We start from the raw sequence: 26,378 nt of genomic DNA, 5'->3' as shown, positions 1-26,378 counted from the left end.
TACATTAATCCATCACCCAAGTTATGTACCATGCATATGTACTTTAAAAAAATATTTCAGAAGTTCCTTGACCTTTGAAGTCATTCTTTGAAGAATCTAAGTTCATAAACTATTCCTTAAAGAGTTGCAAAAAATTTCTTGAAACATTGCATGAAATTAGTTTTCAGAAATGTAATATTTGTATAGTTTGGTTTCCTGTCTAAACAGGCTACATTTAACAAATGTGTAACTTTTTGTATTAAAATTTTAATGTCAGTCTTCAGGAAACCAACCTTTTTCTTAATAATTTTGAGATAGAGGGGTGCCTGGGTGGCTCAGTCGGTTAAGCCTGCAACTCCTGGTTTCAGCTAACGTCATGTTCTCAGGGTGGGAATTCAGGCGCTGCATGGGACTCTGCGCTGACAGTGCAAGCCTGCCTGGGATTCTCTCTCCCTCTCTCTCAAAATAAATAAACAACAAAAAAATAATAATCTTGAGATGGAGAAGTTATTGCAACATTTAACTATATTTGGGAGAGGTGGGCAATAACATGTTTTATCTTTTAAATGGTTTGAGGTTAGGTTTTTTTTTTTTTTAACGTTTATTTTTGAGACAGAGAGAGACAGAGCATGGACGGGGTAGGGTCAGAGAGAGGGTGACACAGAATCTGAAACAGGTTCCAGGCTCTGAGCTGTCAGCACAGAGCCCGAGACCGGGCTCGAACTCACCGACCGCGAAATCATGACCTGAGCTGGTCAGCCGCTCAACCGACTGAGCCACCCAGGCGCCCCAGGTACGTTTTTTTAAAGTACAGGTTATTTTTGTTTTTAGTATTAGTTGCCCAATAGAAAACAATATGTACCATAAGTAAATATTTTATGTAAAATTTTATAGGCATTTTCAATGCGTTACAAATAATGCTATTGGTTCCCTAAGGTTATTTTCCCTTATCATTTCAATAATGCATACATATTGAGTTAACATGAAACAAAATTTTAATATTTGGCTCTTATAAGACCTTTTAGGTCGCTCAAAATTAAGGAAGATGTTATGGAATCTTATAATTCCAACCTGCCCAATGTAACGAATTAATTATTCGGCCCCCGTTCCACTACATTTCTTCCACTGCACTGGAAGAAACGCAGTACAGAGAAACCCAGCACCTCTGAGCAGTTTCAATCATTCCATAAATATGCAGGCACGCACTTCTCCATTAGCCAGGCCTTTTATTACCCTTTTTGGGGCACCCTTGCCTGCTGATAAAGACATTCGTAAACTTCAGCCCTTCTCCACCCGTTTCTGTCTAGCCCACAAAAGCAAGGACCCCACACAATTACCGGCCCAAAGCTTGGGCATTGCCTTTCCCCACCTAATTACAAGCCCCAGCGCAACCGCGGCAACTTCAGAGGCAGCCTGCGCAGGCCTGGCTCAACCAGCCCTCACTCACGTGGCCGCGCGGGCCCAATGACCGAGGCCCACGCTTTCCAGACGGCCGCATGCGCTCACAGAGCAGAGCGCGCGCTGCGCCCCGCCCAGGCCTCAAAGTGCTCCAGCGTTAATCCTCCCATGAGGTCCCGATCGCCTGAGTTTCGGGTTCCTACCAATGGTTGTTTCCGAACTCGGTCTCGGGAGCATGCCCTGATCGGCTTGCTCTGGAGGCGGGGACAGGACTCATTTGAGCCTAGGACCACTTCCTGAGGCTCAACGCAGGAAGTTACCTGATCTCGCTGGAGTCCTGTAGAGAAAGTGCTGTCAGCTGCAGTGGTGGCGGCGAGAACTGGAGGTGGGTCGGGAGACTGGCCGTTCGGTCTCGCTGAAGCTAAGGGCCCGTTTCCATCGTGGCACCACGGCCCTCTCCTCCAGCCTCGAGCCCGGCGCGGATGCCGGGGGGACTCCTTCAGGCACCTTGACGCCGTTGCGAGGGCCACCTACCTGGGCATCGCCTGGGTCTCCAGCCAGGGGACTGGCTCCTGGGTTCAGTACTCGGGGCCACTGTAAGAAGTGCCCTTATCGCCCCTCGCTCTGTCCTCCTCCCTGAACCATCGAGGCCCTGGTCCAGAGCGACAGCCTTGGACCCGGGGCTAGGAGGATCCAAGACGCTCAGTCCCGGCACCCCACAGACGGGGCTTTGCATCGTCTCTGATATGTCACCCACCATCTCCCACAAGGACAACAGTCGGCAACGACGCCCAGGGACTTTCAACCACTCTCTGGATATGAAGAGCGGTCCTCTGCCGCCAGGCGGCTGGGAGGACAGCCATCCGGAATTGGTGGGTGGGGAAGGGGACAAAGAAGCTCTTTTGCGGGATACCGGCACTGGTGACTTCTCAAAACCCCCACGGAGCTGCCGGGCGGAATTAAGCAGCATTTTGCTGTTGCTTTTTCTTTACGTGCTTCAGGGCATTCCACTGGGCCTGGCAGGAAGCATCCCACTCATTTTGCAGAGCAAAAACGTTAGCTATACAGATCAAGCTTTCTTCAGTTTCGTCTTTTGGCCCTTCAGTCTCAAATTGCTCTGGGCCCCGTTGGTTGATGCAGTTTACTTTAGGAACTTTGGTCGTCGCAAATCTTGGCTTGTCCCTACACAGTATATACTGGGACTGTTCATGATATATTTGTCCACTCAGGTGGACCATTTGCTCGGGAACACTGATGGCAGAACCCCCGATGTGATTGCTCTCACTGTGACATTCTTTTTGTTTGAATTCCTGGCCGCCACTCAGGACATCGCTGTGGATGGTTGGGCGTTAACTATGTTATCCCGGGAAAACGTGGGTTATGCTTCCACTTGCAATTCAGTGGGCCAGACAGCGGGCTACTTTTTGGGCAATGTTTTGTTTTTGGCCCTTGAGTCTGCCGACTTTTGTAACAAATATTTGCGCTTTCAGCCTCAACCCAGGGGAATCGTTACTCTTTCAGGTAGTGTATTTAAAACTATTACGCGGTGAGGATTATTTTACGTTTACGAATCCTTTTGACAGAGGGTGTGACGTTGGAGGGAATCTCATAATTTAATTTACTGGAGATGATTTGGGGGGAGATTACCCGAGGTTAAGTTTTCTACTAAAATGAGCTTGAGCCAGAATGAGTACATCAGAGCAGTCATAATTGATGAATACTGGGCAATGAGCAGGGAGAGGTAGCTCATCCAATAACATTGTTGTGTAATGGCAAACAAAACTCTCAAGCCTAGGGAGCTGCTATCACTTGACTAACACACAGATGCACATTTTTTTTAAAGTTTGGCTAGTGTGAAGGCATGAATCCAGCCTGATTCCTGTGGTTCACATTTCCCTTTTCTCTTTTGTTCGATTGAGATTTCTAGTTCCTTGCTTTCTGGTTCATTTCTGCCGCTACTCTTATACCAAGAGCCCTCTTCTAGCCTTCTGGTGAATAGAATAGGGTTAATTTATTCGTCATTAATGAGTTGGCTGAGTGACAGAGTTCTGAGGGCCTCCTGTGAATTAAGTAGAGTCCAACCCACAGAGATGGGAGAAGTGAACATTTAAGGGGAGCTCAGGGTTGCCAGCCACTAACTGCTTGTGAGAGTCAGGATTCAAACTGCAGCTTAACAGTTGACCCTGTTGAATTATAAGCTTCCATGAGGTGGATAAGTGGAATTCTGGAATGCACAACACCAGGCATGGAGACTGGGTTTGGAAGATGAGAGAAAAGTTGTGACCTAATTAGTAAGATTTTTTTTTTGAATTGCTAATAAGAGTTTGAAGTTTATTCAGTAAGCAATTTTGTGTAAGTTCTACAAAATTTCCCTATTTCTTCATGAGTAAAATACATGTCCCTGGAAAGTTTTCTTTTCTTTTCTTTTCTTTTCTTTTCTTTTCTTTTCTTTTCTCTTCTCTTTTCCTTTCTTTTCTCTTTCATTTTTTTTTTTAAAGCTGTCCTAACAATTAGGAAACAGAAGTAAAATTATCAATAGTAGGAATAACCAACATCAGGAATATGGTATTACCAGAATTCCTCATTCTGGTAATGATGACAGATTTCAGAGATTCTCTTGAGATTTAAGCAGTTAAACTTTCTCTCATCTTCCCAGTACTAACTTAGGGATTCCTAACAGTGGAAATGTCAGGGGTAGTTGTGTGGTGAGGGAAGTGTAAGGGTTGTGTAATAAATTTAGGGAGTGTGGAGGATGGAGGGATTCACAACTGCACTACTCATCTCTTGAAATCTTACACACTCCCTCTGTACCCATAGGCCCTATAAAGGACCCCCTTTTCTTTTTTTTTTTTTTTAACATGTATTTATTTATTTATTTAGACAGAGTGTGAGCAGGGGGAGGGGCAGAGAGAGGGAGACCTAGAATCTGAAGCAGGTTCCAGGCTCTGAGCTGTCAGCACAGAGCCTGACGTGTGGGGCTCGAACTCACATACCGCGAGATCGTGACCTGAGCTGAAGCTGGACACCTAACAGACTGAGCCAACCAGGTGCCCCAGGGACCCCCTTTCTACCTCCTCATTTTGCGAGTGAGCTACTACTACTGATGAAATGATCATTATACTTTTTCTTAGTTGGTTTGAGGCCAAAAATGGTTGAGAGATATTGCTTTGAGCTTAAACAGATTTGTCTCCAAGCGTTCTGGAGTCCCGCTTCTGTTCTCTGGATAATTCTCTGCCTGGAAATACTTTATGAGTCCATTGTATTAGCACCTTACTGCTTTTTGTGCATCATTTCATTTGGTACTGGGACTGTTCATGTCACCAGGAAGGACTAATGAAATGATGTGTTACTTAACATGGAAAAGCCTCAGAAGAGAAATCAAGATTTTAGAGGCTGTGGAAAATAAATTACTAACTAGGCAAATTAATGCTTTTAAGTATAAGAGTGATTGATAAAACATCATTCCAGGAATGCCATTATGCATTCAGGAGCCATGTTAATTTTATCTTTTCTTGGCCACAACTCTTCCCCAATGGGAAGATCAGAATTGTGCTGCCATTGGATTTTTTATTTACACTGATTTGTTACTTTGAATAGCGGTTTGTTCTGTGGAATTTGAACTTTGATATCCAGGAAATTGTAAAAATAGCTTACTTTTTATTTTTTTAATTTTTTTTTAACATTTATTTATTTTTGAGACAGAGAGAGACAGAGCATGAATGGGGGAGGGACAGAGAGAGAGGGAGACACAGAATCGGAAGCAGGCTCCAGGCTCTGAGTGGTCAGCACAGAGCCCGACGCGGGGCTCGAGCTCACGGACCGGACCGCGAGATCATGACCTGAGCCGAAGTCCGACTGAGCCACCCAGGCGCCCCGCTTACTTTTTAATTTAACGTTTTCTGTCTGTAGTAGACGACTGTGTTTAGTTCAAACACTTAAGAGTTAAGGTGTTAAGAGTTGAAGAGTTTTCGTTCACTTTTTTATTATTGTACATATCATATTTATAGTTTTGATCTTTCTGGAATGTAGTAACAGTATAACTAAAAAAAATGTGTTTTTTTGGAATTTTAAGAGCATAGAAGGAATCCTGAAGGAAATAAAATTGCTTAGTTATTAAAAGAAGAGCCAAACACTGAGGCAGATGTTTAGAAAAATCAGATAATTACAAGGAGGCATAATTATTTTTTAGAATTTTAAAATACATTCTCTGATTAAGACTTTGTTTTGAGTTACAGATAAATAGAAATGGAATATATTGAGAAAATCCAGTTTTTGCCATTTAGAAAGCAGCAATCTAAATAATAAATTTAGAACATGAAGGATAAGATGAGAATGGAATCCTTTGGAAACAAAGACTTGATTATGCAGAGGTTGGCTTTTTGGCCCCTTCAGGGATCCAAGGCAGTCCTGAACTCAGAAGTGAGCTTTTACTGTCCTGCCCTGTTTGGTTTTCAAGGATTTTGGGGATCCAAAAGAGACATCCTTTTAAGTTAGAACAGATGATGAAAGTAACCCAGAAAAACACAGGGATTGGAACATAGTTTTATGACTTGAAAAGATTGTATATTTCAATTTCTTCTCTTTCTTTCTTTCTTTTTTTTTTTTTTGTAATTTAGATTCTGATTTGTATTTGTGGAAACTGATATTTTTAATTGAGGTAAAATTGTTATATAATAATATTAGTTTCAGGTGTACAGCATAATTCAATTTTTGTATGTACTACACAGTGTTCACAGTAAATCTAGTTACCATCTCAATTCATTCCTATAGATAAAGAAACTAGGTCAAGCGCCTAGTTGGAGGTAGAGATACAGGATTCCCCCCACTATCTGAACATAGAGCATTCTTAGGAAACTTGAAAGCCAAATCGTGTAAAGCAGAGTATCCACACTTTCTTTTACAAAAGACTTAACTAGTGTCTTTCTTATAGTTGTTAGGAAACTAGGAAGAAACCTCAGGAAAAACCTTAAAACCTAAATACAATTTGTGCTGATTGGGCTCTTCTACTAGAGAAAAGTAGCACTCTGACTGCTGATGTCTAAAAACATCAGCCCAATCAGCCCTCTTCTGGAACGTCTGATGGTCTAGAAATGACAGATTAAAATTTTTTTGTTTTTTTAAGTAACGTGTAGCATTTATTCACTCAGTGCCTATTTGGTGCTAGCGATATGATAGGTGTTAAAATTTGATGAATAAGACCTGGAAATTCTCTGCTCCCAGGGAATTTGTAATGGGAATTTACAAACCAAAATGATGGACAGTAGAAGTGAATCAAGTGAGTTGGTACAGGATGTACGGTTTGAAGGGGAGAGTGGTAACCTGAAAAACTCATGCCCATGTAAAGATGCAAGTTTCAATTTCAATAAACTCTTGTCTTGTGGCAATAGGATCCTACAATTGCTGGATCTTATCAGTGTTCAGAGAAACTAGAAATCCCTTTTTTATTTTGTCATTTAAAAAATGATTAATTAGATTCATATGAATTCTGTCTTTAGGCCAGATCCAATCTGTGAACTGGTAGTTGCAACCCATTCCTCTAGAAGCAGTGGTAACAACAATGAATAGAAGAAGTGATTGGGATAGGGAGCAAGGTATTTGAGTTTGGGCAGGAAGCAGATTAGTCTGATACTGGAGAAGAGAGCTAAACATATTTAGAGCTTATGGATTGGTTTGTCTATAGGTAGGTATGCACAGAGGAGTCAATCAAAAAAAAAAAAGGAAATGTTTTGAAAAAAATGATGCTGAAAGAAAACTAATCAAACTGGCAATGAATATAGTTAAAACAGTATTTGTAAGATACTCCTTTGAACTAGAAGTGAGTAGGACCAATTAATTCTTACTTAGTGACAAATTTCTTTGCTTTCTGAAACAGGACTCATTAATACATTTTGTGTGACTAGAAATGCTATTTAGAATGTGGACAGGACCAACTGACCCATTTCTAGATAGACCAGTTATTTTTAAATAGGCTGTAGTACATTTTTTAGCATATATATCTAGACTTAAAATATTTTCCTGCATTTTCAAAAGATAAAACTGTGGAGGTGGAGAACAGATAGGCAGTTGCTAGGGATGGTGGGTGAGGAAAAGGTGACTATAAGTGAGTGACAGCATGAGGGAGTTTTGGGGAGTGATAGAAATGTTCCATATCTTGATTATGGTGGTAGTGATTTAAAGTTTATAGAACTGTACACCAAAAAATTTTAGGTTTACTGTATAATCATTTAAAAAGTAATATTTATGGGCACCTGGGTGGCTCAGTCCGTTAAGGCATTGGACTTCAGCTCAGGTCACAGATCTCATGGTTCATGAGTTTTAAGTCCCACATTGGGCTCTGTGCAGATAGCTCAGGGCCTGGAGCCTGCTTCAGATTCTGTGTGTCCCTATCTCTCTGCCCTTCCCTGCTCACACTCTGTCTCTCTCTTTTCAAAAATAAATAAGCATTAAAAAAATTAAAAAGTAATATTTATAAAAAGTAAAAAAAATAAAATCCTTGAGATTAGTCCCTTTTTGCCTTGAATGGAACACGTCCATAAATCTGGTGGATCGTACATCTCCATACACACAAACTGAGCAGATTTGAACTTATTTTCAAATGTTAGGATGCTAGTAATAAAGTGACATAAGTGGAGGAACACTGGAGATAGTAGATTTAGGAGGGATTAGATATTAAAAACTGGAGCCCACACCCCAGCAAGGTCTTAAGAGCCTTTTTTCTTTTTAAAACAAGGCAAAGCTGTGCTTTTTTTGTTCAGTAAAGAATTCTGGGATTGGTTTTGTATGGAAAAGTCAATTTACAAAATACACTCCAAACCAAAAAAATATGTGATTTTATTTGGCATATATTTTACTCTGAATTTCACTTCTGATTTTATTGAAATTTATGTAGAGACCAATTGAATTAGTCTTTACTATAAATTTATTAATGAAAGAATCAAAGAACCTCACTAATTACCGGCAGTTTCCTACCTTCATTTAGTATTCCTGAAAAGTATAATTTGAGAAAGCAAAAGAGACTTACCTTATAAAAGATGTTCTTTTCCTAGAAAATGAAAAAAAAAAAAAATATATATATATATATATATAAAGCCCCCTATTTCACCTGGTTTTTTGTTTGTTTTTTAAAGACACAATCTTGGGTAAATCTGGCATTTTATACATGATCTTTCTTTAGTTTTTTTTAATGATTTTGTTTTTAAGTAATCTCTACACCCAATGTGGGACTCAAACTCACAACCCTGAAATCAAGAGTCACATGCTCTACCAAATGAGCCAGGCAGGTACCTCTGTACATGTTCTTTAATTTCATTCTTTTAAATAATTCATATCCTTTAATTTGGGCTTTTTATTTTACATTGTATATACTATATTAGTATAGGAGGTCACAAGAATAAAATTTATACATGAGTGTGCATGCTGTAACTTTAAAGAATGGGGTACATATTCAAAAAGCAAGATATTAGTTACCTTCCACCATTTCTATTCCTTGGTTTGGTGTTATCTATTATTATTTTTTAAATTTCATTCTTTCCCTTCACTTTTGAACACAGTCCTTACTGGCTGAAGTCCAATGGTGATCAATTAAAACTACAGCATAAGTGATTTCAACATACCTAAAGACTTCTTTTTTTGATTGCTTTATATTATCTTGTATTTGAGACCTATATTTCTTATTCCTACCCCAGTTTTATAATTTTTGCTTCCTTAAAAAAACAAAAAAGAATCTTTGTGTTCTTAAATTTCCCATTAATTTAAAAAAAATTTTAATTTTAAAATAATTATAGATTCACAGGTTGCAAAGAAATGTTTAAGGAAATCCCATGCACCCTTCCCTAGCCTCTTCCATTAACATCTTACATAACTACAGTACAATCTCAAAACCAAGAAATTGACATTGGTGCAATCCATACCACTATTCAGATTTTACCAATTATACATGTACTCATTTGTGTTTGCTTTTATGTGTGTGCATGTGAGTAGTTCTGTGTAATTTCATCATGTGTAGCCTTGCATAACCACCATCACCACAATGAAGATACTCAAATATACCATCACAAGACTCCTTTGTGTTGCCTGTTTATAGCTATACCCATTTCCTCCTCTCCATCCCTAACCCCTGGAAGCTACTAATCTGTTTTCCATCTTTATAACTATGTTATTTCAGAAATGTGATGCAAATGAAATCATTTGGTACATGTTCTTTGGAGATTAGCTCTCTTCACTTAGCATAATTTCTTTGAGGTTCATCCAGGTTGGTACATGTATCAGTGATCTGTTGCTTTTTATTGGTGAGAAGTAGTCCATTTGTTAGACATACCATGGTTTATTTCACCACTCATCCATTGAAGGGGATTTGAGTAGTTTCCAGTTTGGGGCTATTTTTATGTGAAAATAAGTCTTCATTACTCTGAGATGAATGCCCAAGTATGCAAACGCTGGTTTCTGGTAAGTCCATTTTTATTTTGAAAGAAAGTGCCAAACTTTTTTCCAGATTGGCATGGATACACCATTTTGTCTTCCTACCAGAAATATATGAATGATTCTGTTTCTCTATCCTTATCAGCATTTGATGTTATCATTATTTTTAATTTAAGCTGTTCGAATGTACTCTGCATCTCATGTGGTAGTTTGGAATGTTCGTTGTCTACTGTTTTATAAATGTCTAAATTCAGCTTACAAAAAATGATTTACGGGTGTCAAGATATAGGTTAAACAAAAGCTGAATGCCAGAACCTATCATAGCATCAGAGTAGAGATATATGTATATGTGTAAAATAGATTTTGTGCCTGACCAGAACATATTTTAAAAATTAAAAGAGTGATTCACTTCCATCCATTCAGTGATAGAGGCCCAGAGTTAGCATGAGATGGGAGCACTGAATCTATTGGCTTCTCAGCCTCAGCCTTGAACCTTGGGCTGAGTTTGAGCCCAAATGTTGGGACAAGATGGCTCAAAATAGCAATATAGCTGCTTAATCCAATGCTTGATTGAAGAAACAATCTCTTCTACCCCAGAGGAAAATCTAATGCTGGAGTTAATGAAAAGGTATGTGATCTCAAACATGGCTTCATTTTCCTAAGGGGTTAGGAAAACTAAGGGATTAGGAAGGTTTCAGAATCCGCTTTGTATTTTGAGTTTTGCATTACATTGCTGTCTTTTAAAAAGCCTAATCCCCAAATCAGATATGACTATATTGTATAATCAAATAATATTTTCTGGGAGGGCCCTACGACAGCATGGATATTTTGAGCAAATGTTTCAGAGAGAGATTTGTGGCATGGAAAGGTCAGTTTCCACTAAGAATCAGGTGGTGACCCAGGGCCAAATACACTATTTCTACTTCAGTTTCCAGCCCTGTGAAAATGAGAGCATTGGACTGGATAATGGGTGTCTACAGTCCCTTCATGCTCTAACGTGTGAAATAGAGAGCTGTGCCAAAAGCATGAAGGTGAAAGGAAGGCCTGACATTTAGAACAAAGTTGAAGTTTTGCTTTCCTGTCACTGACTTCTGAAGGACTTAGGTTAACTTCCATAGTATGAGAGTTGGAGAGAGAATCTCATCTGAGACAAGGATGGTTGTATCAGACAATGCTACTTACTTAATTCTTCTATTTCTTCTGATGATGGCAGAGTGAATCTACACCTAGTCCAAAATTGTCTGGGGACCTAGTCCAAAGCCTTGAAAATGTAAAAGCTTTTGAAGTCTGATATTTTATCTTAAAAATTCTTGGAAATTTTGCCATCCCTTTTTTTTTTTTTTTTTCATTAAAAAGGCTTTCCTTTAGGGGCGCCTAGGTGGCTCAGGCGGTTGAGCATCTGAATTCAGCTCAGGGCATGATCTCACGGTTTGTGGGTTCGACCCCACATTGGGCTCGCGGCTGTCATCCTGTCAGCACAGAGCCCCCCTTCAGAATCCTCTGTCCCTTTCTCTCTGCCCCTTCTCCACTTTCTCTCTCTCAAAAACAAAAAAAAAAAAGGCTTCCCTCTAAACTGTTGAGTAAAATGAATTATTTAGGAAGATGTACCATGTTTATTTATTCTATGGCTTTGCATACCCTTTGCCATACTGCCATATGGGGAGATTGGAAGTGAGGACGGGGAATACAAGTAGCCAGGTTAAAGAAGCATACTGAAGAATCTATGTTCCAGACTTCTTGGAGCTAAAATGGGTATCTTCTCAGGCATATCTGTTGATATGAAAGAGCCTAATTGCTGTAGATAGGTGTATCTGAGCATCTGGGTAGTAAAATGAGAGATATTATTGTTTTAGAATCAGATCTAATTTAGACCCACCTCTGGCACTTTGTGGACTGCGATTCTGTTTCATTGTGTATAGAGTGAGAATAAGGGGCGCCTGGGTGGCTCAGTCGGTTGAGCGTTCGACTTGGCTCAGGTCAAGATCTCGCAGTAGACGAGTTCAAGCCCTGCATCAGGCTCTGTGCTGACAGCTCAGAGCCTGGAGCCTGCTTCCGATTCTGTGTCTCCCTCTTTCTCTGCATCTCCCCTGCTCGTGCTCTATCTCTCTCTGTCTCAAAAATAAAGACAAACATTAAAAAAAAATTTTTTTAAGTGAGAATAATACTACTTGTCTTGGAGGGCGACTTTAAGATTTATTGCATTCTCCTATGTTTTGCTTTGGCATAGTAGAAACTTATGTGCTAGGTATTTATATCCTTCTTGGTTACTGGTGAATTGGCACATGCTCTTAAATTTTGCATTTATGGAAGTACTAGATGAGATTTAGTGGCCACTTAGAATATTTTGTTTGTCTTATAGGTCTTTGCCCAAAAGTCATGTTTATGAAATATGAACATCAGCTTTGATATCTTAATCATACACACACACACACACATATATGAATGAAATTTCAGTGATGAAATATTTAGATTATTTTTGGTAACAATATCTTTGCAATGGTTGGTATATCACCCTATGGATGTTCTCTAGCATCAAAGCAATGTTAATAAATAATAGCCTGTAGCCTAATGATAATTACTATTTATGGTAATTATGTTCATAAAACTTAATATATTTTCTGGCAGTGGCTAAGCCTCTTTTTCTGAGCTGTTGGCTTCATTCTTCTCTCCATGTGAGCTATTGGGAAAGCCTTTGAATTAGGGCTCTGAAATGACATGTTCTCACTACTTCCTCCTTTCTATGTACTGTTATTTTATTCAGAGAGCACAAAGAAATTAGAAATAATCTTATCTGGGGGGCCTGGGTGGCTCAGTAGGTTAAGCGTCCAACTTACACTCAGGTTGTGATCTTGTGGTTCTCGAGTTCGAGCCCCATGTCAGGCTGTTTATTAACAGCTCAGAGCCTGGAGCCTGCTTCAGATTCTGTGACTCCCTCTCTGCCCATCCCCCACTTGTGCTCTGTCTCTCTCTCTTTGTCAAAAATAAATAAAAAACATTAGAAAAAATAAATAAAATGGATACCTTTGTGTTTAAGAATGTTTCATATTTTTCTTTTAACATCTAAAATTAATTATAAATTTCTCATGGTGGAAAAAAGAATTGACTCCAAAAAACAAATTTCCATGTATGTGTAAAGACTTAGTTTCTTTAATTCTCATAATTTGAATAGCATTGTGGAGATTGAATAATTAGCCAATTCTAGTGGATTCTTATTTCAACATTAACTTTAAAAAAAATCTTTGTGCAGGCAGTGTGAAATAATTGAAAGAGTATGAAACTCCAATTCAGAAGATTTAGGTTCAAATTCTGCCTCTTAATTATTTGAACTTTGGCAAAGATTTAAATATTCTGAGGTTCTTTTCCTCATGTGTACCCACATAATAATAATGCCTGCTTTGCTTGTCTCACATGTTTGCTATGAAAATCAAATGAGATAACATAAAGAAAGAAGCATTTAAGTAATAAGGTGAGGGGCGCCTGGCTGGCTCAGTCAGTAGAGCAGGAGACTCTTGATCTTAGAGTTGTAAGTTTGAGCCCCACTGGTTCCACACTGTCAGTGCAGAGCCTGCTTGGGATTCTCTCTCTCACTCTGTCCCTCTGCCCCTCCCCTGCTCGCTGTCTTTCTCTCTCTCAAAAATAAATTTAAATAATAAATAAATCTTTTAAAAAATGGTAAGGTGAAATTGGTCTAAACAGATAATTCCATATGCCTGGGGTGCCTGGGTGGCTCAGTCGGTGAAGCTTCCGACTTCAGGCTCAGGTCTTGAACTCACGGTCAGTGAGTTCGAGCCCCACATTGGGCTCTGGGCTGACAGCCCAAAGGCTGGAGCCTACTTCAGATTCTCTCTCTCTCTTTCTCTCTCTCTGTCTCTCTCTCTGTCTCTTTGCCTCTACCCTACTTGCACTCTCTATGTCTCTCTCAAAAATAATTAAACATTTAAAAAATTTAAAAAAAGATACATAGGTAAAATGCTTAGCACATTTGTGACACATGCGCACTTAATAAATGGTGCCTCTAATACTACTATTACTTTTAATTATTACACAGAAGCTTCCAGAAATTATTCATTCCCTGTGCTTAATTTGTTAAAAAAAAATGGCTAATTGCCCAGCTGTCTCTCACTGAAACAACCCAAACAGTACTCTTCATTTGTCCCCATTGTGCATGTACAAGTAATGAGGAAATTCCTTCTGTATCACACTATTGAAGCCTATTTTCCTAAACAGATAAAAACATTAGAAAGTTTAAAAATAAAAGTTGGAAAATGTAAATGAGCATCTGTTATCTAAGTTGTCACAATTCAATAAAGAACTGAAATGGCTTCTGTGCTTAAGTATGACTTATGTGGAAAAGCATACAACTCAATCTAAGGATTTTGAGTTTGAGCCCCACGTTGGGTGTAGAGATTAAATAAATAAACAAACAAACTTAGAAAAAATAAGTATGACTGATGGATCATATGGTATATGAAAATCATCGGTCACCCCAGCTCACACTTTCCTTGAAGAAAATGACACGATAGGCTTTGGTTTCATTCAGCCCACAAATATCTGCATTCCATTTCTTTTTCCTTGTTAGACATCACTGTTTATTTTGTCTATATAATATATGTTCAACAGAGCCAGGACTGTTTATCTGCTATGCTTGATATGTTTGTTGCCTTGAACACCTAAGTATTGTTTTGTTTTGTTTTGTTTTTTAAACATTTACTTGATGGGGCTCCTGGGTGGCTCAGTCGGTTGAGCGTCTGACTTCAGCTCAGGTCATGATCTCACGGTTCATGAGTTTGAGCCCTGTGTCTGGCTCTGCAGACAGTTCAGAGCCTGGAGCCTGCTTCAGATTCTTTGTCTCCCTCTCACTCTGCTCCTCTCCCACTTGTGCTTTGTCTCTGTCTCTCTCTCAAAAATAAATATTAAAAAAAAAACCCACTTAATTGAAGTAAAGTTGTATGCAGAATTATTTAGTATCAACGCAGATATGTCAGTTCAAAAGTTAGTTAACGGGTGCCAGTTGAGTGTCCAACCAGCTCACTTCACGATCTCATGAATTATGAGTTTGAGCCCCGCATGGGGCTCTGTGCTGACAACTCAAAAGCCTGGAACCTGTGCTTATTCTGTGTCTCCTTTCTCTCTGCCCCTCCCATGCTCTCTCTCTCTCTCTCTCTCTCTCTCTCTCAAAAATAAATAAACAAAAAAAGTTAATAGATTTTAACTTTTTAATTTCAGATTTCCTTTTTTTCTGGGGAACTGTATTTTTGATAACAACAACTCTAGTTGCCCTTCTGAAAAAAGAAAACAAAGAAGTATCAGTAGGAAAAGAAGAAACTCAAGGGATCACAGATACTTACAAGCTGCTTTTTGCAATTATAAAAATGCCAGCAGTTCTGACCTTTTGCCTTCTGATTCTAACTGCAAAGGTAAGAGATTTATAAAGCAAAATTTACCACTCTGCTAGAATTACCAATATCATGGAATATTTCCTTTGCCTTTTCATATCGTAAGTCCCTTCCTGCTACTATTAGAATTTAACAGTATAAAGCAGTATTTTCTGTTTGTTAAATTTGTTTTAAAAGGTGTGATGATATCAAATGTAATTTCAAAGTAAGCTAACTCTCTTGGGATCTTGAAAAGAATTATGCCAATTTGAAATACTTCTAATAAATGTGAAATTTTATCTAATGAATGATATTGCTTGGTATGGAAATGAATGCCTTGAAAAAATAATAGTTCACTACTGTTATAATGAACATACATTTAGTATAAGAAGTATCATAATTATTTACATAGAATGTGATCTACAAAGATATGGAAATATATAAGCATTAGAAATCTATTTAAAAATCAGTTGACTTATTTTTTTTAATGTTGGAAAGAAGTATACCATAAATAAATGGGCATTTTGGTGACTTTTATTTTACTCTTTATGTTTTCTGTATTAAGATGTCCTAATTTTATAGTCCAAAAACATTTTTAAAGATATTATGCTAGAGGAAAGGAAGTATATTTTGTTATAGTGAAATATTGGTAGTGTTAGAATTAATATTCCTAGAATCTGAAATCAGTTATAGGAGTTTCATATTACATATTTAAAGCTATCTACATAAAGAGTTTATAGGTGTCTTTTGACACTCCTGAAGTAAAATCTGGAGCCTCATTGTTTTTGAAATAGTGAATTTTTCCTCCTTCCTAATAGGGAGGGTTACATTTTAAGGAAACATTGGGAAGGTTAAACTTAAGATTCAACTTTAGGAAATAATGAAAAGTTCAAGGAAGATATTATCTAATTACATCATTTAGAGATAATCATTGGTAACACTTTGGTATATTTTCTTCCAGCACTCTTTTTTCCGTGTGTGTATACTTTACATATGTAAATATAATTAATGTTATAATCAACAAATTAATAATATAGATGTGTATATATATATATATATATATATATACACAAATACACATGTAAATAAAAGGAATTGGATCATATAATATATAATTTTTATCTCATTTTTGTCTTATTACTCCATGTTCCTTATCATTAAATAATTTTTGAGGGGTGCCTGGGTGGCTCAGTTGGTTAAGCTTCTGACTTCGGCTCAGGTCATGATCTCATGGTTCATGAGGTCGAGTCCTGTGTCGGGCTCTGTGCTGACAACTCAGAGCCTGGAGCCTGCTTTGGATTCTGTGTCTCCCTCTCTCTCTGCCCTTCTCCACTCATGCTCTGTCTCTCTCAAAAATAAACATTAAAAAAAATTTAAAAACATTTATTTTGAAAACATACTTTTTTATACCTATGTAATTGTTATAGTGTATCGATTTCCTGCAATTTACTCATTTTTCTGTTGTACATTTAATTTGCTTATTTTATTTTAATTTTTTAAAAATGTTTATTTTTGAGAGATTGCAAGCTGGGGAGGGGCAGAGAGAGAGGGGGACAGAGGATTCAAAGTGGGTTCTGTGCTGACAGCAGAGAGCCCAATGTGGGCCTCAAACTCACGAACTGTGAGATCGTGCCCTGAGCCCAAGTCAGGCACTTAACTGACTGAACCACCCAGGTGCCCCTAATTTGCTTACGTTTTTTAATTATAAAAACGCACTAGTGAGTATTTTTGTGCATATACATTCTGAATATTTCCTTTCAGTGGATTCTTAAATAGGCAATTAGTGGATCAGTGAATATGATTGCTAAATTGCTTTTTAAAAGATTATAGTTATACTGTTGCCAGCAATGTATAAGAATCTTATGTCCCCCTTTTATTTTTTAAAAAAACTTTTTTTTAAAAATCTTTATTTATTTTGAGAGAGAGACAGTGTGAGCAGGGGAGGAGCTGAGGGGAGGGAGACACAGAATCAGAAGCAGGCTCCAGGCCCTGAGCTGTCAGCATAGAGCTCGACGTGGGGCTCATACTCACGAACTGTGAGATTATGACCTGAGCAGAAGTCAGACGCTTAACCGACTGAGCCACCCAGGCGCCCCTTATGTCCCGCTTTTAAAGTAAACCTGGCCAAAAGTAACACCTCTTCTAACTTTTAATGTCTTAGGATAGTTTTCTCTGCTTTTGAATTTTGTAAGCATTGGAATATCCCATATGTATTATGTCTGGCTTCTGAATTCTTCCACTTAATGTGATATTTGTGTAATTTATCCGTATTGCTATTTATTGCAACAGTTTGTTCATCTCATTGTTTATAATATTCCACTATATAAATATGCTACAATTTATTTATCCATTCTATCACCAAAGTTTAGTTATTTCTACTTTTGGACCATAGTTATTTCTACTTTTGGACTGTATTTTTATTAAAAATAAAAATAAAATATGAATATTCATAAAAAATATACATTACTTTTGGTGAACATGGATGCACATTTATGATAGGTAAATACCTAGGAATAGAATTGTGGGGTCACGAGAAATGCTTTAGTATATACTGCCAAACAGTTTTCTGAAGTGGTTGTTTCCACTTTTCCCTACTGCCAGTGGTGTAAGAGAGTTCCAGTTGCTTCACAGCCTTGAGAAGACATATTTTGTCCTTTCAAATCTAGCCTTTCTGGTGGGTGTGTAGTGGAATCCCATTTTGGTTATAATTTGCATTTCTCTGATGACTAAAGAAGTTGAGCATCTTTATATATGGTTATTGGCCATTTGAATATCCAGAGCTACCTTATTCTTTAAATTTGTAGAAGTTTTATATATGCTGGGTGTTTTGTTAGATATTTGTACTACAAATATCTCCTACTATAGCACTTTTAAGATAGAGTAAATGTTGAAGTTAGTTTGTATATCTAATATTTACAAAGACAGTGGGTGAAATAGTGAAATCCTTTTCTGGAGTTAAGTGAAATTTCTTTGACCTTTAATTCTTCCATGGTGAAATTTGCCCTTTGGCTCCAGAAGTTAAAGTGCATACTATTATAATTCCTTTAAAAAGTGTTTTTTAGGGGGCGCCTGGGTTGCTCAGTTGGTTGAGTGTCTGACTTCAGCTCAGGTCATAATCTCACGGTTTGTGAGTTTGGGCCCTGCATCAGGCTCCGTGTTGACAGCTCAGAGACTGGAGCCTGCTTCAGATTCTGTGTCTCCCTCTCTGCCCCTCCCCCATACGTGCTCTGTCTCTCTCTGCCTCTCAAAAATAAAGAAAACTAATAAAAAAAAAAAGTTTTTTAGTATTGATTCACACTTACTGAAAATTTGTTTATATAGTTGAAAGACTTCCCGTATATCGTTACTCAAATCCTCTAATTGTTAACATTTAATTCCACTTTCTGTATTCTGTAGATTTATGCTCTATCATATATTTCTTCTGAAATATTAATTTGTACATATTATGTGCCCCTTTATCCATAAATGCCTTGAGTATGTATTTCCTAACAACAAAGGTTTTCTCTTCCAAGCCACAACTTAATTAAAAATTTAAAAAGTTTAGGGTGCCTGGGTGGCTCAGTTGGTTAAGCATCCAACTTGGGCTCAGGTCATGATTTCACGGTTCGTGAGTTTGAGCCCTGTATCAGGCTCTCTGCTCTCAACACAGAGCCTTTTTGGATCCCCTGTCCCCCTCTGTTTCTGCCTCTCCCCCACTGATTCTCTGTCTCTCTCAAAATAAATAAATAAACTTAAAAAAATTAAAAATAAATAAAAAGGAAGAAATTTGAAATCGATATAATACTATTATCTAATCACAATCTATATCCAAATTTCACCAGTTGTCCCAATAACAGCCTGTATAACTTTACTTTTCCTGGTCAGGGCTCCAGTCCAGATCACACAGTGGATTTAGTTGGCATCAGCCTTTCCTTGTCCTTCATGACCTGATATTTTTAAAGCATACAGGCCAATTATTCTGTAGAATGGCATTCCATTTATGTGTAACTGATGTTTCTTCATATTGAGGTTCATGTTATGCAAATATTGATGACTTCAGAGAATTACATCAGGAGCCTTATCATGTCCCTTTATCCCATTAACAGTTATTAACTTTGATTACTCAGATAACCCATTGTAAAGTTACTATTTTTCTTTTTGTAATTAAAAAATAATTTATGAAGAGATACTTTGAGACTCTCTAAATATCTTATTTCACCCCAAACTTTTACTCACTACTTTTAGCATTCTTACTCTGTTTGTTTTTGCTTTTTTTTTTGGTTTTTTGGTTTTTGCTTTTTAAAAAATTAATCTATAATTTTTCTTCCCTCTTATTTAGCCCTTCAAGTATAATATTTTCTTGGAATTACTTTTGAAATGTTAAATATTTTTGGAAATTTTATTGTGATTAGTCAGAAATCATCAAAATGTATTTGTGTGGCAGTGATGCTTCATTTTATTTATTTTTATTAAAAAAATTTTTTTAAGTTTATTTGAGAGAGAGAGAGAGCATGAGTGGGGTAAGGACAGAGAGAGAGAGAGAGAGAGAGAGAGAGAGAGAGAATTCCAAGTAGGTTCTGTGCTGTCAGTGCAGTTCCCAACGTGGGGCTTGAACCCATGAACCATGAGATCATGACCTGAGCCAAAACGAAGAGTTGGACACTTAACTGACTGAGCCACCCAGGTGCCCCAGTGATTCTTCATTTTAGCCAGATTTTATTTGGAGTCAATTAAAAGCTTTTTTTTTAAAACTTAAAACATAGAGATCAGTAAGTTTGGGTTTGAATGTTGTTTATTTTAAGACATTAAAGTTTTTGAAATTTAATAGTAATTACAAGCATCTGCATTTCCTAAAAGTGATGAATTTTCAGTTGTTTTCACCAAATATTGTTAGTAGACCACAGGACAAAGTGTGCCTTCCATAATTTGATTGTTGTACCAGATAGAATAATCTATTTTCTTGTAAATCAGTAATGACATTGAGGTCTCGGAGAACTTACATATGCTTGGGGGAAAATATTTTGTAAGTTACAAATTAAAATACTTTTTGTTTTTATATTGCAGATTGGTTTTTCAGCAGCAGATGCAGTAACAGGACTGAAATTGGTAGAAGAGGGAGTACCCAAAGAACATTTAGCCTTATTGGCAGTTCCAATGGTTCCTTTGCAGATAATATTACCTCTGATTATCAGCAAATACACTGCAGGTCCCCAGCCACTAAACATATTTTACAAAGCCATGCCCTACAGGTAACAATGAAATAAAACCTTACTATGTAAGAAAGGTTAAATGAGTAATATTCGTCAGTATCATTAATGCCTGTGTGTAAAGTATATATGAAAAAGACTTGAAAAACGTCTTTAACTGCAATATCATTTATATGCACTTTTACCTCTTTTTAACTTCTTAACAGGTTTTAGATAGCAGGCTTCTTTCACATAGTAAGCATACAGATTTCTGTTTTTGTTACTATTTTTTAACGTTAATGGAAGTAAACTCCATGTGTCTTTCTTTGTCTATAGATTATTGCTTGGATTAGAATATGCTCTACTAGTTTGGTGGACTCCCAAAGTCGAGCATCAAGGAGGATTCCCTGTATATTACTATATCATAGTGCTGCTGAGTTACGCGTTACATCAGGTAAGTTTGCCGTGGTTTTCTCAGGAAGTAAACTGTTTTTGGCAAATAAAGAAGACATTTTTCTACAGTTGCCTTGAAATAATGATGATAAATTTTAAGACCGAACCATGAATCTGACACTGAAGAAATTATTTAACAATGAACTTTAAACCTAGTGGCTTTTGATTTATTGAGCTCTATTTGTAGAAAGTTTCTTCCTCATTTTTTTTGTCCATTCAACCAGTGTTTCTTACATTACAGAATTTATTCCAAAGCCAGTAATTCTACCCTTGCTAAGTATCCCCCAGTCCGTGTGTAAACTTGGGTTCTTTATTTCTTCTATTCCACATGCCTTTTCTTTCTGAAAGTACTGAGAAATGATGGCTACTGAGCTAGAAATCCCAGGTTTTCAGTTTAGATTCTGTATTGAAAATTATGACTGACTCTTTGTGATGTTGGAAGTTGTGTGTTAATATGCTTTCTCTTTCTTTATTAGGTATGTTTTGCCATCACTAAACTGTAGACTCCCAGCAGTAAACTTTGGGACTTGACTGCAGTTATTACCAATGTATATTTAAGAGTCACTTTGGATTTTTCTCTGGAACCTAGTTTAAATTCTTTGAAAGTTGTATCTATAAATTCTTCTCTTGTTTTTTAACTTAAACCTAAAATTATGGCTACCAAGTTATCTCAATAATTTTTTGCATACAGTTCATTTAGGAGAACTCCATAATGGATCTGTCCAACTAACTGTATGTTTATTTTTAGTTATTTATTAAAAATTTTTTTAATGTTCATTTACTTATTCTGAGAGAGAGAGAGAGTGTGTGTGTGTGCTAGCAGGGGAGGGGCAGAGAGAGAGAGGGAAAGAGAGAAAGAATCCCAAGCAGGCTCCATGCTGCCAGTGCAGAGCCCAGCGCAGGGCTCAAACTCACAAACTGTGAGATCATGACTTGAGTCGAAACCAAAAGTTGGATTTTGGCACCCCAAATAACTGTATGTTTAAATAATAACTGTAAACTAATAACTGTAAAAATAAATAACTGTATGTTTAAAGAAGTACTTTAAGGAGCACCTGGGTGGCCCAGTCAGTTAAGCGGTTAAGCGTCCCACTTCAACTCAGGTCATGATCTCATGGTTCGTGAGCTCGAGCCCGAGTCAGGCTCTGTGCTGACAGCTCAGAGCCTGCAACCTGCTTCAGATTCTGTGTCTCCCTCTCTCTCTGCCCCTCCCCCACTCAAACTATGTCTCTCTCTCTCAAAAATAAATAAAACATTAAAATTAAAGTAGTACTTTAGCTTAGTAAATGTTTCACTCTGTGTGGAAGTAAAGGACAACTACAGTGAAGTAATCCAAAATCATTTGTTTGGCTTTGGATTTCATAAAAAAAAATTTCTAAAGTGTTGATTATTCAGACAGCCGGATGCTTTCTGGGAAAACAGTACAATGCCACGTAAATTTGAGAAATAAATGATACATGACATAACTTTTTTTATGTAGCATCTTAATCATTCTTTCAACAAATATTAATCGGACACCTATTCCATGCCAGGAACCATTCTAAGCACTAAAATATAACAGTGTATATCCCTGACCTTAGGGAGTTTATATCCTAAAGGCTTTCAGAGGCCTATAGTGAAAGAGACCTATTTATTTTTTGTGAAACTTAGTGTTTTCCATCTTACTTGTCTTTCGAACTCCTTTTTCTATGAACATCCCATGAAGCAATATTCGAAGGAATGCAGTTTTGGAAACATGGTTTGTTTCCATGTTCCTAAATGGAGGGTTAATTCTTGCCTCTTAAGGAGATTTTTCTCTTTAGTTTGTCTTGTGAGTTTTGTAATGTCATTTTTCTTTCATGGATATAAAATAAAATTATATACATATGTATGTATATAATTATATATTCGTGTTCCTTTGGATATTTGCTTACATGTGTAGTATACATATATACATATACATATATATATATGTATATGTATATATGATGTATTTAGAAACAGTACAAACATGGGGTTTTGCTAATTGCCATATGTATCCTTGGATGGCACCCTATCTGTCATTTTCTCTCTTGCACCTTCCTTGACTACTTATTGTAGAATTAATAAGTAGACTATTAATAAGTAGAATTAGTAAGTACACTACTTATTGTAGAATTAATATCTCATTTATTTGGTCCCCAGTAGCACAAAGTGTGTACTTCTACTTACTTACTGTATTTCATCATAATTATTTATTTCTTATTTTCCTAGCCTAGAACAAGTTCTTCAAGGGCACAGACAGACTGTTGTCTTATTCATCTTTTTATTGCCATGGTCTGACCTGCCCTATAGTGGGTACTAAATAAATCTTTGTTGATTTGAGTTTAATACGGGTCATGAAAATTAACTTTTAGGTTTGTGATTTTGATGTTCTTAATTCAGACTGTAGTTTTATAAGGTCTGATTATGCTAAAGATGTTTTATATTTTCCCTGTAGGTTACATTGTATAGCATGTATGTTTCCATAATGGCTTTCAATGCAAAGGTTAGTGATCCACTTATTGGAGGAACATATATGACCCTTTTAAACACTGTGTCCAATCTGGGAGGAAACTGGCCTTCTACAGTAGCTCTTTGGCTGGTAGACCCCCTTACAGTGAAAGAGTGTGTAGGAGCATCAAACCAGAATTGTCGAACACCTGATGCTGTTGAGGTAAGTATTTTGTAACTATAGATAAAATTAAGCTAATATTAAGATATTGATTTTCAGGGGTGTCTGACTGGCTCAGTCCATGGAGCACGTAACTCTTGATCTCAGGGTTTTAAGTTTGTGCTGCACATTGGGTGTAGAGATTACTTTAAAAAATAAAATCTTAGGGTTGCCTCGGTGGCTCAGTTGGTTAAGCATCTGACTCTTGGTTTCGGCCCAGGTCATGATCTCACAGTTCTTGAGTTTGAGCTGCACCATGGGGCTCTGTGCTGGCAGTGCCTAACCTGCTTGGGATTCTCTCTCTCTCTCCCCACTCACCTGCTCACGCTTTCTCTCTCTTTCAAAATAAATAAAATAAAACTTTAAAAACTAAATAAAATCTTAAAAAAAAAAGGAAGATATTTTCTTATTTTGCCTCTAGAGGTACTATGTCTTTTAAAAAAATTATGTCTGGGGGTGTCTTGGTGGCTCAGTCCGTTAAGCAAACAACTTAGGCTCAGGTCATAATCTCACAGTTTGTGAGTTCAAGCCCCATGTCAGGCTCTGTGCTGACAGCTGAGAGCTTGGAGCCTGCTTCAGATCTGTATCTCCCTCTTTCTCTGCTCCTCCCCCACTCATACTCTGTCTCTCAAAAATGAATAAATGTTAAAAAAATTTTTTTTTTTTTTTAAGTATATTTTGAAGGGTAGAGCCTGTGACTCTTGATTTCCGGGTCATGAGAGCCCCACATTGGATTCTTTAAAATATAATAATAAAAAAAAAAATAAGGGGAGCCACCCATCATAGTTCTTGAGTTCGAGCCCTGTATGTGGCTCTGTGCTGACAGCTCAGAGCCTGGAGCCTGTTTCAGATTCTGCGTCTACCTCTCTCTGCCCCTCACACTCTCTCTCTCTCTCTCTCTCTCTCTCTCTCTCTCTCTCTCAAAAATAAACAAACATTAAGAAAAATTTTTAAAAATAAACAATACTTAAAAAATATTTTTTGTTAATCTCTTAAATTACAAAGTAAAAACATCTAAATTGCTGAATACTTCCATTTTGAAACTGTGGAATATTTATTATAATTTTATTTTTGCAGCTTTGCAAAAAACTTGGTGGCTCATGTGTTACAGCGCTGGATGGTTATTATGTAGAATCCATCATTTGTGTTTTTATTGGATTTTGTTGGTGGTTCTTTCTTGGTCCAAAACTGAAAAAATTACAGGATGAAGGACCATCTTCATGGAAGTGCAAAAGAAGCAACTAATGCATTCACTACTGGACATTCTAGGAAGGTAACTGCAGTTTCATTTTAATTCAGACAGCTATGATAATCAGTGTACAGGAGTATAAAATGTTATTTTAAACACAGAAATTATTAATATAAAATGCCAAATGATTAAAAAATAGAGACCTCTCTGTATAGTTGATTATATTTTCCTTGCCTTGTCAATGTATTTAAAGTTTACTTAAGGTCAGGACATTGGTTCTAAAACAAGTTTTCTGGCCTTGTTATTTGATTTATATCTTTTTAATTTACTGACCAAAGTATGTTTTAACCTGCAGTGCAGTAGTCATGGGTGACAACCATGCAGTCAAGTATTGTTATCAGTACCTATCATTGAGCTATATTTAAAATTTTGGTAAAATATATTAAATAGAACAAAGCTTGATATCCAGGTACTAATTACAACTAGTCTGGCCTTGTTGGCAGTTAAATCTTACTTTGAATTGCAAATTGGTTAAATTCTATGTGGAATTTGCTGAGAAGAGAATGTAGACTACTGAAATGCCTTTTTAGTTGTTATTCTTCTGACTATAACCACATTGTACTAATGAATCTGTGTTAAAAAGACTCTTAAATGTATTTACTGCTTTTGTAAGCGTTAAAGATTTATAAGAAGATTATTCAAACTATTTTTTATAAAATGAAAGCTATGATTTTTAATTTAATGATTCCCCTGTTCCCCTTTTTTTGGAAGCTATTTTGATTCTGTGTTAACTTTTACCCTAAAGCTTACATATGTTTTTTGTCATAAGTGCTTCATGGCATACAGACAGCTCATGAAGGGATCCAATTTAGTGTTGTATGTATGTTCATGGCAAAGTTTTGAAAATAAAAAATGTTTTTCTTCAAGCAGTTTTTTTTATTACTGAGAGGAAAAAAAAACAGTAAAGCTTTCCGATTAAGTAAAATGTAAATGAGTAATTTAACCATAATTTTAAAGACTAATGCTTTAGAGAGACAAAGACATTTTGTGCCTTTGACAAGTTAAATCGTGTTGTAGAAGATGGTTTCTCAATTAAGCACTTTACTAGTGAGAAAACACCTCACAATTTATATGAAATCAGGTACTGTATTTCCACTTATGAAAACACAACTATCTGTTTGTAAACTGTAATTTCCAGTGGAGGATTGGTATCCCAGGAGAATTATGCTTTTGAATATGTTAGCAACTCCCAACATATTATGTATACCCAGTAATAAGGTTCTTTGCATATTTTGTGTTGTGTATTACTCTGACTCTAGAGATTATGTAAATCCTTCCAAAGTTATAGAAAAAGAAAGATTGAGTTTTACTTAATTTTGTGTTTGTGGGAAAATACTAATTTTTGATTTTGTTAATTTTATAACATAGGTTGAATTTTAGAGTGGGTTTTTTTATAAGTAATGGAGGATAAAAATGGGTGGGAGAAAATGGCACTCAGCATCTGAAGAAAGATAGAGGCAGTGACCTCTAGAACTCATGCATTGCCATTGGAAAGCCTGTGTTGGGCATCGATGCCAGATCCTGAAGAATCACCTGGAAAAACATCCTAGAAACAAGGAGGCTACACCAAACCATAGTCTACCATACTTTGTCACATGGGTTGTCCATTATCATGTATTATAACCAAAATGTTTACTTGAATAAAGAAAAAAACCCACTTAACTCTCAAA

The 26,378-nt window shown here is 37.0% G+C and overlaps 1 protein-coding gene across 3 annotated transcripts; it reads left to right on the top strand.

The window, feature by feature from the left end:
- Positions 1 to 1,529: 1,529 nt before the first annotated feature.
- Positions 1,530 to 26,378, top strand: SLC33A1 (solute carrier family 33 member 1). Of its 3 annotated transcripts, XM_047875664.1 has the most exons (7): positions 1,534 to 2,898; positions 15,022 to 15,212; positions 20,214 to 20,398; positions 20,672 to 20,789; positions 23,247 to 23,462; positions 24,537 to 24,732; positions 26,077 to 26,378. In XM_047875664.1, exons 1-6 carry the CDS (start codon positions 2,124 to 2,126, stop codon positions 24,702 to 24,704), a joined length of 1,653 nt encoding a protein of 550 aa, XP_047731620.1. In that variant the 5' UTR covers positions 1,534 to 2,123; the 3' UTR covers positions 24,705 to 24,732; positions 26,077 to 26,378. The 3 variants fall into 3 exon arrangements, with proteins under 3 accessions (XP_047731621.1, XP_047731620.1, XP_047731619.1); XM_047875663.1 differs by having other exon boundaries at positions 24,537 to 26,378; XM_047875665.1 differs by lacking the exons at positions 15,022 to 15,212; positions 20,672 to 20,789 and having other exon boundaries at positions 1,530 to 2,898; positions 24,537 to 26,378.

Source organism: Prionailurus viverrinus, chromosome C2, assembly GCF_022837055.1.
Source record: "Prionailurus viverrinus isolate Anna chromosome C2, UM_Priviv_1.0, whole genome shotgun sequence".
Taxonomy (NCBI): Eukaryota; Metazoa; Chordata; class Mammalia; order Carnivora; family Felidae; genus Prionailurus; species Prionailurus viverrinus.
This window is presented reverse-complemented; position numbering and strand designations above follow the sequence as displayed.